The 13,461-nt window shown below is 37.3% G+C and overlaps 1 protein-coding gene across 1 annotated transcript in view; it reads left to right on the plus strand.

Annotated features, from left to right (window-relative positions):
* The window catches only part of LOC102191152 (25-hydroxycholesterol 7-alpha-hydroxylase), a 175,385-nt gene extending 162,992 nt beyond the window's left edge, over positions 1-12,393 (plus strand). Inside the window, exon 6 of the mRNA XM_018058457.1 lies at positions 6,535-12,393. Coding sequence (XP_017913946.1) covers positions 6,535-6,822 — 288 coding nt within the window. The 3' untranslated portion in view covers positions 6,823-12,393. The remainder of the gene's footprint in view (positions 1-6,534) is intronic.

A 13,461-nucleotide genomic window follows, 5' to 3' on the forward strand; every position in this document is an offset into this window, starting at 1 on the left:
GAACAAAATTGCAGTACTGTGAACCCAAAGTTAGCATCATTAGGACAGCTCTAACTTGACTTGATGAGCATTCTGTACTGTTTACCAGACTTAACCTTAGTCAGTTATGCCTGACTAATGTTAAAATCAACTAGCTAACTTTTGTTGTGATATTGTTCCCTTGAAATTAGTTGTAGAATGGTGAAATGTGATAGCTACTGGCACAGAAAAAAAATAGTATGGGACAGAACCAATTTTATATGTTTGGCAAAGTCTTACATAATCATTCATTCTATAAACATTTACTGAGCACTCACTCCTCTCAGGCTTGTGGGTTGATTTCTATTGTGCTTAATAACTTAGGATAGCAAAAAGCAGATGCTGTTGATGTTCATAGAACAGATGCCCATCCCCAAACCATCATGTGCCAAGAGTAAAAAGAAGAAAATTCTGGAAAGTTCTGTCCTTGGTTATTTGTCACTGACAGCATTGTCCCAGGAGCTTATCAAAGGCTCATATTCCTCACTGCCTGATTGGTACCCTACAGATATAGGAAGACCTGGCCTTCCTTAGATACAGAAAACAACCACTAGCTGTTAGGCCAAAATCATGGAGAAGACTAACTCCAGATATAAGTATAGTTATTCTTAGAGAACGTGGAGACTGAGAATCCTCAGCAGAAGATGGGTTCCTCCTAACCAGTGAGGCATGGTTTCAGGATGTTCAAGCCCAAGAGACCCTGGAATATTCTAAAAGTAGGCCACCTCTTTCCTCACACATCTCTCTGTTGTTGAATGTCCCTCTTGACTTGTCTACCGAGAGACTCCAGTTGACTTCACAAGACTCTCTCTTATTCATCATCTTTGACAATGTCCCTGATTTCCACATCATTCCTCAGAGAATCTGCCACTGCTCATTCTGGCCTGTGTAGCCTGTGTGAGGGGGCACACCCCACAGTATCTTGCAGTGACTTGTTTGCTCATGTGCCCGTATCCTGTAAGTTCTTGGAGCAGAGGGACCCTGTCCTCAACCTTCTCTGATTTCTCAGTGCCTGGCATGCAGGAGGGTACCCATAGAAGGAAGCAAATAGGAAGTACTAAGATGGGTGAGTGTTCTGAAAGTGAAATTATACTTCAGTTAAAATGTTAAATCACTGCAGAGAATGCACCCTCAAATGCATCCTGGGCCTAATTAGATCCAATAGATAGGGTGGCTTGTGTGTAAATATTGCAATACCATTGGGAGTGGTAAAAACTCTGGTGAAAGGACCGCCCAAGAGGCATGTGAGATCATTTGGCTGCAATCCTCAGTTCTTATAAGCACATAGACCTGATGTAACCAAGTCATTTTTATTATTAGTTTTTTAAACTTCAAAAACAGACTGTTGGGTGAAAGTTAGAATTTTTAAATGTTTGGAAAAATTAAGTCTAAACACAATGTGGGCTAAACAAAAAATGTTTGGAGACCTAATTGGGCCTATAAGCTACCAGCATGTAACCTGTACTGAGAATTATTTTTTCCTAAATGTGGATTCCTTAGCTTATTGTGATGTTAGCCTGTCAGGTGGCACATGCTGATGTGGGAAAACAGATTGGCATGTGAAATTTAAAACAGTGGGAGAGAACAAAGGAAACCACCCTTCCCAGTTCTTTCTTCTTCCTTCTTTATCCATCTACATGCCACCCGAGAAAGTCTGGATGCTCTCTTAATTAACTCGGGATTGGTACCTTTTTAAATGGGTACCTTTAAAACTTTCTGGAAGCTTCCTCAAATTTATGTCAGTTGTCAACCAGAATTCTAGCCACTGGCTTTCAAGTAATTAGTAACTGGTGATAATTACTTTTCTGGCAAAATGAAGCATCCAAAAGTAGAGCTGTGGAGAAGACCAAATGTATTGGTTGGTTTCTCTGTGGAGGTGCTAAGGTATAAAGGGAAGCTGGCCCATAGGAAGAAATGGCCAACATTTTAGATGGTGATGCATTTCTATAACTAAATAGCCTCTAAAGAAGGACACAGTGACACAAAGTAATTACAAAGCCACTGGAGTATCCCCCTACCAACTACAGAGCTCTGAGTTAATGTCATACAAGCCTTCCCAGTCTACTTCTCAGAGGCAAAGAGATTAAAAAATGATAAATGAGTTTGAAAGCCCTTAAAAAAATTCTAAATTACTGTAAAAATTGTTTCATCAATATTCTTTGGATTATTGTCACTGTTATTAAAATGCACAGATCATGACAAATGTGGAAACAGTCTCAATGATTTTGTGTCTCTCAAACTGAAATAGAGATTGTGCCATTAGTACATTTCAACAAAACAAACCTGTATTGAGCATCTACTATCCAGAAAGCACATTGATGGGCATAATGGGTGATATAGATATAACAAACGTCCCTGTCCTAAGAGCTTATTATTTAGGGATTTGTCCTTATGATGTGGCTGTGTTCTCATAACCACGTGCTCCATGTTGAGAGGATTTCTGGTCCTCTAGCGAACTGGCATTTGCATTCCTACCATGTTGGAACCAGCAATGTGCTGGCAAACCAACACTCTGCAAAACCCTGATTTTGTCAATTGTCATGGTGTAAATGCTCTCATCTTCACTGATTTCCTGCTACCAACGTGAAGACCCTGAACACAGTGTGGGGAAGAGATGTGTATGTACTCTCTTGCTGGTACAAACTGGCCACAGCTCACCACTGATTGGAATCCAAGTCACGGAGATAAAAGAAGAAATCTCTGTACTTAGTCATCTTGCTCCCAGGAGGTCTGGCTATAAACCAGGGCAAGTGTGCAGCCTCTTAGTCATACATTCAAAGTAGTGTCAGTTTTTATTTCTAGAAAGTCATATCTTTTATCTAATCCAGATTCCTAAACCCAAAATGATGAATTGAGTGAATACAAGAGCTGATCATATGGATATGAACACCTATAACTACTCCAACAAGACTCTGTTTTATGTCTTTTACTTTTTAAAAAGATTTTCTTGGCCATACCACACAGCAGGTGGGGTCTTAGTTCTCCAACCAAGTATCAAACCCACACCCCTGCATTAGAGGCATGGAGTCTTAACCACTATTGACCACCAGGGAAGTCTCTATGCCTTTTTAGACTTTAGTGCTTCCTTCACATGCTGGAAGTGCTTTTTTTAAAAAAAAAAAAAAAGAAAGGAAAAAAAGCTGTTGACTTGAACCAAACATAAAATTTGGAGAACTCAGATTAGGGTGTTATACAGTGTTCCTCAGTCACTCAGACCCAAAATTCTTCTCTATCCAGGAAATTGTATCGTCTACCCAATCTTTATTTCTAGCGCTAAATAGTATACCACTTTCTATTTGTAAACATTTTCTATTTGAATATTCATCTACTCTTCATTCTCCCCATCTTTATTTACTCATTCAATATCTCTGTTTTCTTCAAAAGCTTGAAGATTGCTTTGAAAATATGCTTTATTGTCATGTATTTATTCATTAATTCAACAAACATACATAGAACCTCACTATGTGCATAGCGCTCTGGTGGGGACTTTGAAAATATGGAGATAAATAAGACAGTGTGACGAGTCTCATCTCTTGGGAGTTCTTGGCTCTGCCATCTCCTGTGAGTTAGCTTCGTCTTCAGCCTGGTGACAGAACAGCTGCAGCCTTGCAGGGATCTTATTCTCATATAACCAGATCCAGAGTAGGAAGAGTGGTGAACTGTTTCATCGCGTTTTTCCTCCTTCATGAGAAGGGACATTCTCCCAGATGGCCCCACAGACTCTTCACCTGTAGCCCTGAGAGATTGGTTCACACACCCTGTCCTGAATCAGTCAGAGGCCAGAGCAATATGATCACCATGATGGGGCCTCAATAGGTCTCACACAGAAGAATGATGTTGGGGAGCAACCCGTGGGGTAGACAGTCAGCAGAGGAGCCGTGGGGAATCTCGGTGCCTAAGGCTTGTCTCTCAGGATTTCTCTCTTCTCATCCATTGAATAATACTGCATTTAATGGGCCCTTAATTGTGTAGCACTGACCTGTTATGGTAGTGTACTGCCACATGATGGATCCTGTTTTCACTGTGTTCCTGATCAAAGATCAAGGCATCTCAAGCTTCCTGACCTTTCGTTCTATGTCACTGTGACCTCAGAATCTCTGAAGTGAGACTATTACACCCCTTCTTTTATTAAAAAAGAAACAGACTATATTTCTAGCAGCTGTCACAAGCGCTTCCTAATAACATGGAACCTGCTCAGGTTCTCCATGTCCTGGCAATGGAAAACAGACTGAAAAGAAATTTTAACACAAAAAGCTGTTTATGGGGATTTCCCTGGCAGTCCAGTGGTTAAGACTTCACCTTCTAATGCAAGGGGTGCCTGTTCAATCCCTAGTTATAGAGCTAAAATCCCACATGCCTCATGCCCAAAAAAACCCATAAAACAGAAGCAGTATTGTAACAAATTCAATAAAGGTTTTGAAAATGGTCCACATCAAAAAAAAAATTGCTATGTATTTCCATATTGCCTTTGAGATTGATGGTGGCCACAGAACAAAAGAAATTGGTCTTTTCCTTTCTTGGTCCATAATATAAACAACTAATTAGGAATTTCTGTGATATTTATTGTGAGGAAATTGACTGGGAGGTGATGGAAAATTGGACAAGTGATATTACTGATTGACTAGAAGTCTGAGGGAGTTGCATGTGCACTCACTGAAGGCAGCAAGGGAGAAGGAGGATTTAGCCATGTTTTGTTGGTCACTGTGGCTTCTCAGCTGTATATCCATGTATACAAAAGAAAATCAAAATGCCATAACAGTGTCTGGCTTATTTATGATATCAGCATACTATGAAGGTGTAACTCAAGCTAAATTTTCCTTCTGTATATTCTGACTTAAACTATGAGACTGACTGCAGTGAGAGCTTTTCAAATGTAAAAGTGATATCCACTGGTTTGGCCTAGGCAAAGAACTCTTGAGAAGAGCATGATCTTAGATTGGTCAGTGAGAAAGAGGAAGCAGCAGTATTGAACTCAGGCAGGCAGGCCTGGGCTCCAGTAACGAAAAAAGATTTCCTGAGATACAGTGCCAAGTTGTAATTCCATCTCTAGTAACAAAGTCAATGTCCACAGAGAATGTCCTTATCCATGCTACAAGGATGGACAGGTATTTATAGGTTGGCACTGGTAGATCCTATTCAGATACATCCCAGAACTATCTATGGCAAAATATACTTGCATTCTGATGCAGATTAATTTTCCCATTATGATCTCATCAGCTTGCAAGTTTAGGGGGCAGCAGTGGAATAGAAACTACCCAAGACGTGTTTTAAAAGCTTAATTAGTTATCAAAATCAGTATCCTAGGTAAATGAGGGTAAAACCAATACTTTTAAAGGAAATGGTTTCACCAACATGAATATTGGCATTGAGCGAGAAAATTAGATCATTTGTGATAGATTCAGAATCTATCTGTGTACTGTGGGGTTTTAGCTATAATCTGAAAGCCTTCAGTCTGACCTGCTTCTTTGCCTCTGGCTTCATAGTTCACGGCAAAGTTGTGTGCTGAGCAGGTCTAATGCTAATGAGCACGGCATACAGGACAGACTTAGTCGTTGTCATGCATGCCGCGTGCGTTAATCTAATCAATGGTTTAATTTACCATGGGCTGAAATAAGGTCGCTCAGTGTCCTCTCAGAAACTCAACTGAGAGTAGATTAAGATGGCGGACCAAACACTTTCCATAAACCAGTCCCATCATTTTCTGTAACAAATAATATAACTTATTTATGAAAACATATCAGAAACCAAGAGAGTTAACCCAAAGAACACTCATTCTAAAGAGAACTGTCATAGAAGAAAGTCAATAAAACACAAAAAGCAATCCAGACAGACTTTGAATCTTAGTGCTCTTCTTTTCTAGTGCTTAATGTGAATCTTATTATTTCATATCTGTTTCATCCAAACATAAGCACTGAATCCTAAACTCATCCTACTTGTCCATCTGTAGCAGCCTCTCTGGTCAGTGGAATTCACTATTCCCTGGTAACCGTGGAGGCCTTGCCCTTCACTTTCCCCCAGCCTTGGTATTTCAGGTGTCGTTAAGTCAAGACCCATCTTAGAGAACAGAAACAGAAATACTGCCTCTATCCCTGTGTCAGGAAGATCCCCTGGAGAAGGAAGTGGCAACCCACTCCAGTACTCTTGCCTGGAGAATCCCATGGAGGGAGGAGCCTGGTGGGCTACAGTCCATGGGATCGCAAAGAGTCGGACACGACTGAATGACTTCACTTTCACTTCACTTTCACTTTCATACTTAGCATAGGAAAAAAATGTGAAGAAAAGTCCTACAGAAGAGTCTGGATTTCTGTTTGATATGAGAGGAGTAAATGTCTAATAACATTGGAGATTTTTGAATGTTCATACCTAATTTGCACTTAGTTACGTTTTATTTCCTGGTGTTTGCTAGATTAAAAGAAACCTTTTAAGATGGGCAAGGAGAGCTAGCATCCTTGTGAACTGAACTCAGACTTTTTCATGGAAATTTTTTGTTTTAACATGTTGTTTTCTTCTTTACAGGAGTTTAGATTTGATCGTTTTACAGAAAATGGTAAGAAGAAAACCACCTTTTTTAAAAGAGGGAAAAAGCTGAAGTATTACCACTTGCCATTTGGATTGGGAGTCAGCAAATGTCCAGGCCGATTTTTGGCCATGGTTGAAATAAAGCAATTGTTGGTTGTGCTTTTAACTTACTTTGATTTAGAAATAATTGATAATAAGCCCTTAGAACTAAACTATAGCCGCTTTTTGTTTGGTATTCCTTACCCAGACTCTGATGTTTTATTTAGATACAAAATAAAATCGTAAGCTAAAAGGAAAGGAGAGAAATCCATCTAGAAAACTAACCTAAATGTCCTCAGTTCATCTATTTGTTTTTAATTTCAAGTGTAATTGCTTTGTTTGTTTTAAAGATGCCAATTTCTATTTGATCTGAGATCAGTCCCATCTGTACTTGATCACAAAACCCATCATTAAAAAAAAAAAGATGGTAGCATGAAAATGGACATCAAAATCAACATAATGATAAATTTAAAGTAGCTTTTTTTAAGTTTCTACATATTGTGATTTGCAAACGTCATGGTAAATGTGCCTTCACAGTAATAGATCTGACACTGTGGGATTTTGTTAAGTCACAAATTCTTCTATAATATGTAAAAATACACTTTATGTACTAATGGAAATTTATGCTGTAAATGGACACAGTCTAACAAATTTCAAGTTCTCAGAGAAGAAGGAAATTAAATTTCCATGAGATACACTAGATGAAAATGTTCCCTTCAAGTATAATATCAATAATATCTATATTGCTGGGGTACGTTTGCATTAAATGAGGTTTGCGGTAGATTAAATGCTTCAACTTCACTTCAATATTTAATCATCCATAAATGTACTTTATTACTTTGTATACTGTGGCTCAGTAGAACAAAATTTCTTGTTATATAAGGCTACTCATGTTCAAGTTAGATACTGATAAGATTTATCAGTATAAGAACACACAAAACCTATTATATATTCAGCAATTGCCCTAGACATTAGTATTAGGTTTATTGTAGGAGTAAATGTTGAGATCATTACAGGATTGATTATAGCATTTGACTCCAGTGTGAACTGTAAGGGTTATGCCGGTGTCGTAATTAACTTTCCTGAATGCTTTATATCAAGCATTTATATCAACTGAAAAACTAGATAGCAGTATTTGTTCTTGATGCCTCACCTCTTGGACTGGGATTTGATTTGTAGTATTTGAATTACGGCATTATGTAATGCAGTATAATTCCATATGCCAAAATGCAGCGTCGGCTGGATGATTCAAAGATTGCTAATATCAGATTGCCAAATGATGGTTTGTCATTCAACTTGAATGCTGATGCCATATACAAACAGGCAAAGCAGGTAAATAAGCCCAGTTATTTCATGGGAACTTCTAGTTATAACTTCTAGTTATTTCATTGAAACTTCTAGGATTTCAGAAATTTGCTTTTGTTTTTGAAAAGGAAATTTATCTTTCAAATAACATTATAAAATACTGAACCATATTTAGTAGCTAAATAGCTTTTCTAGCATCTATTTTTCTCCTTCCTGAAGTTCATGCACTAAATGCTCCTCAGTGAAGGTCTGTCCGTCTGAACTTCGTTTTTGCCAATTTGAAGATGCTTTCCTTTTTGTCCTCATTCCTTAGTTTGCCTTTTTTTCCTGTTTTGATATCTCATGTTGTTAAGAGGTTAGCCTTCATTTGGTTTAATTATTCAGCAGGTAGTCAACCTCTTTTCTCTGACAGCTTTAATATGCTCTCTTTGTCTTTGACGTTCTTAGTTTCTGTTTATCGTGCTTGCATGCCATGGTGTCTTTCATCAAACGTAGAATATTCACAATCATCTCTTTGAATATTTCCTCTTTCAGCTCTGTATCTTGTTTATAGTCCATGTTGTTTAACCTTTTCTCCTTGTATTTTTTAATCTCTAATTTATATTCTAGGCCATTTCGTTGGATCTTTATATCGCTTTCAGTTTATTCTACTCTTTAATTCATCCATTGGGTTTGTTTCTTCTGTCTTTTTATTTTAACCTTAGGTTCATAGGATTGAGTGATCACATGCCTTATACCCCTTAGTTCACAGTAAACAATTATAATTGGTCCAAACTAGGCTTTATTTACTCATTCTATTCTATCCCTAAACCCTACCATTATACCCTTCCCCATTATCAGGAAATATTCTAATGTGTTTGGTATGTATCTTTTTATTTGTAGGTGTTTTTATAGAACTTATGTTATTATCTTGGTTATATGTGTTTTTTAATTTTCATAAATGTCTAGTCTATACATCATATTCTTCTTAATTTTTTACTAAGCACTATACTTTAAAGGTATTACTTTAAAGTATACTACTTTATATATATTTGATCTATCACCTCTAACTACTGTATAGTATCTCATAATGTGTACCCATGATGTTTCAATGCTCTATTCACCCAGTGATATAAACTGTGTTGGTGGGACAGTTAATTTGGGGGAAAGGCCAAAGCAGAACCGAAAAGCCTTGCCCCCACCCATCCTCTCACTACTTCATGCCCCACCCTCCGCCCTGGGCTGCCGGAAGCCGTGTTGCCAGCACCACCCCCCAACACGCACACACACAGGCACACAGTCCATGACAGCCTTCACTCTCTGAGATGCTCTAGACTTCTTGTGTTTCATGCTCAGATCCTCACTACCCTCTCCCTTCTATGGGGTCTCCAGAGCTGATCTGAGCCAGGGTGCCAGGTGTCAATTTGTCCGCTTTCAGAATTTCAATTCCCCTGAGTCTGATAAATTTAGGGGTTACATTTTCAATTTGAGAATTCTCTTTTGTTCCTCCTATCTGCCTGGTCATTTTTGACAGTATCTTGTTCCTTCATCATATACTCAATATCTTCTTTCATTTTAAAAATATATTAAGAAACTTTATTCATATCTGGTGTTTCCACATCATCAGTGTTTTATGGGTCTGATCCTATAGTTTGTTTTTCTTTTAACTCTTCCTTGGAATTGCTTGTTTAGTGGACTCGTTCTTCGGAATTTTATCTCTGGAATTTTTTTTTTAAGACCTGAGTTTAAAGTTCACACCACCAGAGAAAATTTGTGTTTGCTTTCACCTGGCTGCTGTTACTCTCAAATTTGGATCAATTTAAAATTTCACCTTGAGTATTTTGAGAGGGGATGGGAAACTACATGGGCTTCCCCAGTGGCTCAGTGGTAACAAATCCGCCTCCAATACAGGAGATGCGGGTTCGATCCCTGGGTGGAGAAGGAAAGGGCAGCCCACTCCAGTATTCTTGCCTGTAGAATCCCATGGACAGAGGAGACTAGCGGGCTACGGTCCATCAGATCTCAAACAACTGGCCATGACTGAAGTGACTGAGCACACACAAATGGGAAACTGCATAGATAGGGTGGGTTCTGGCCCTAAGTCAGCCAGATTGCAACCCTATGAGTAGGGATAAGCAAGAATACCCAGTCCTCTGTGGAGTGAGGTTTCTTTCTAGACACCTATTGAAGATGTTGCCTCTGCAAGTTCTTGCCTTTGTGCACAAGTCTTGGATTAAACACACACATACATGCACGCACACATACCTCACGCCCCTTGGGCTGCAACCTTTATCCCGTTCTGCCACAAAGCAGAGCCCATTTGTTTTGTACTAGGACATCTATTCCACCATATTGCCTAATATGGAAACCTCCAGATTGTTAAATTCATCTTAGTAGCACACTTCTGTGCTGCTGTAGCAGAGAGAGCACAGAAAAGCACTCCATTCTAATTTCTGCTTAATTTACAGTGAAAGGAATTTAGGGTGGAAACATTATATAAAAGCAATGGATGGAGTCTTGTGACAGGCTTAAACCTGGTCATCAAATATTGTCTATGAATAGAATAAATGTCATAGAGAATAAGTTAAAAGACATGAAATTTAGCTACGACACAATTGATTTACTGTTATCAACAAGTCACTTTGCCTCTCAGTGTTTCAGCTTCCATATTTGCAAAATAAAAATAATACAGCCTTTGGATGTCAGGGTTCATTATAAGGATTGAACACAGTAAGATGTATGAACTTATTTTGAAAAGTGTAATGCAATATCCAAATGTAAGTTGTAAGGAGATACTTTGACAATGCTGCGCCTTTTAAGTTAAAAACTGTTTGTGTATATTTGTTAAAGGGAAGCATTTTTTGTTATTGGTTAAGTGATTATTCATTTATTCAGTCAAACATTTATTGAGCATTTCCTCTTAGATTGATACTATGCAGTGGGTTACCCTTCTTCAAGAACACACAGTTTATTAGAGAAAGCAATATATACCCAAGTAATTTATTATAAATGTAGTTGTAATAAATTCATCATCCTAAAACTGTTTTAAAATTCTGATTCAACACTCGTTCTAACTGACCTTCCATCACTCATTCCAAATTAGTGTTCTGTAATAAGAAATTACTATGTGCCTAATTAGATACAACAAAACATATACATCCAGTATTGTGATTATATGTTAAAGATCTCCAAAACAAAATACAGCTATTGAGGCATCAGAATTTTTTGAAAACTGTATTTTACGTATAGTAAAAACCTACCCTCTTCATTTTTACAGCCCCTCCTCTAAATGTCAAATTAAAGAAAATGAATGACTAGCGGTATTATTTCATATCAGTGACCAACTGAGGCATCATTTAGCAAAAACTAAATGCTCTGAAGATATTCAGGAAAAAGTTGTTTGTCACTAAGTAAAGAATGTTGGTAAGCAACCTATTTGGGAACTTTTATCTGTCTTGTTTGGCCTTCCCGACACACTTCATTATATTTTGCCGATTTTATCATTAAGGTTGGGTCACAAGTCTAAGGCAGAGGAGCTTCTGTGCTCAAAATTTGCATGATTACTACTGTTTATTTTCTTATGAAAAATAATTTGAGTGGCCTTTCTATAAGCTAATCCTTCTAATTGAACCATGGAATCTTAAAACAATTTCAAAGATCAAAGCACAAAAATTATCTAGGTTTTGATCTTAGTATAAAATAACATCAATAATTTTAAAACAAGAATTACATGCCCTGAGAATGTACACTGATTTAACCTATTAAATTTGCCAATACTGCAAGCCATTATTTACCAAATTGCATTATTAGGTATTCATATTTACATACTCAATTAGGAAAAAGTTAGCAAGCCAAGATTAAGTTCCCGGTAGCATTATTTTAAGTTACAGTGGGTGATCACATAAAACTCTCTAATGTTTCTATTACTTACTCTATTTCAGAGTGTTAATCTGAGTCGTTGATCATTGGTGTTAGAAATATTTGGTTTAATTGTTTACTTTGTTTGTAATATTTTCTTGAGTAAGATAAAATTTGTGAAAATCTCTACTGAACAATTTTTAAAAGGAGTAATTTGACAACACTTAACATTTTAAAGTATTTTTTAAGCAGGAGAATCTCTACTGTAAAAAGAAATCTTAAATATTTAATACTCTTGATTTTAAAATGGTATATAGGTGGATTTATGAGGAAGCAAATTATCTTGAAAAGATTTTAGGTAAGAAATGCAAATGCTTTGTAAGTCAATTTAATGTGTGTGTGTTTTTTCTAATATGCAATGAGCCAATAAATTAACTTTTAAAGCACAGGTGAATGACTGTCTCCTTATTTCCCTACTAGGAGCATGTTGGGCGACAGAAGATTTTATTACAGTTAGTAAATGATTTGGGAAATAATTTTGCTGTCTGGAGATCCTCAAACCCTCATCTTTCCCCACCATTTACATATGTATTCTTATTTTCTCATATTTTCAGTAAAAGAACATTAATTGTTACATTCAGAACATTTTTCAGTATGCATGTGTGTGTACTCAGTCTCTTCAGTCATGTCCAACTCTTTGCGACCCCATGGACTGTAGCCGGCCAGGCTCCTCTGTCCATGGAGTTTCCCAGCAAGAATGCTGGAGTGGGTTGCCATTCATTTCCTTCTTCAGGAGATCTTCCCAACCCAGATATTGAACCCATGTCTCTGTGTCTCCTGCACTGCTGGTGGATTCTTTACTGCTGAACTCCCAGGGAAGCCCATTTTTCAGTATAGTTTCACATATTTATGTGGGAAATAAAAACATACAAGAATATCAGTGACTAATAAGTTTTTAAACTTTATTTTAACGAAGTTGACCTTGCTAGGTTGCTGTTCTTAATAATAGATTATGATTATAGACTATGAATCTGTGGAGAGATGTACAAGAAAACAAGAATGGGAGAGAGATTCTGTTTCTCTCTACAGAAAAGAGACGTGATCTTTGTTTTCTGTGGATAACTTTACCACAGATAGTGAATGAAGCTGAGTAATATTTGGACTGTATTCTGTGTATTCATGAGCTGAAATGCTAGCTGTAAATAAAACACGGAACACAGAAGAGTGTTGATGAAATGTGGCTCCTTCAGTCTCCGTACATAGAGCATTTCACTGGGACTCTTGGCTTTCTGAAGAAACAATTCATTCATGTTTTAAAGGACTGCCTTGGACTCTGAGGGTGTTTCTGTTCATTGGAACTAGGCAATTCAGTATGGTTGAACACTTAGGGTCAATTATGTCGTTAAATGGACAATCTATGAAATAATCATCCTGGCTTTCAGTTTTACTCTAAAACACACTTACTAAATAAACAATAATTTTGCAGAACTGTCTGGCATTATCCATGGTCATGTGGGTAATACTGTGCATTTTCTACTCACGATATAGTTGAATAGGGAAAAAAAATACTCAGTGGCTATGCTGGATTAATTTTAAATGTGTTACAGTTTTTTGTTAATTTTTTGAGGTATAGCTTATGTTCTTAATTCTTAACTGTATTCATTTTTATAAGGAGAGACATGATATACTGCAGACTACCTAGAAAGTAAATATTTAGAGATAAACTCATGAGGTATTTTATTT

This window comes from Capra hircus, chromosome 14 (genome assembly GCF_001704415.2).
Source record: "Capra hircus breed San Clemente chromosome 14, ASM170441v1, whole genome shotgun sequence".
NCBI lineage: Eukaryota > Metazoa > Chordata > Mammalia > Artiodactyla > Bovidae > Capra > Capra hircus.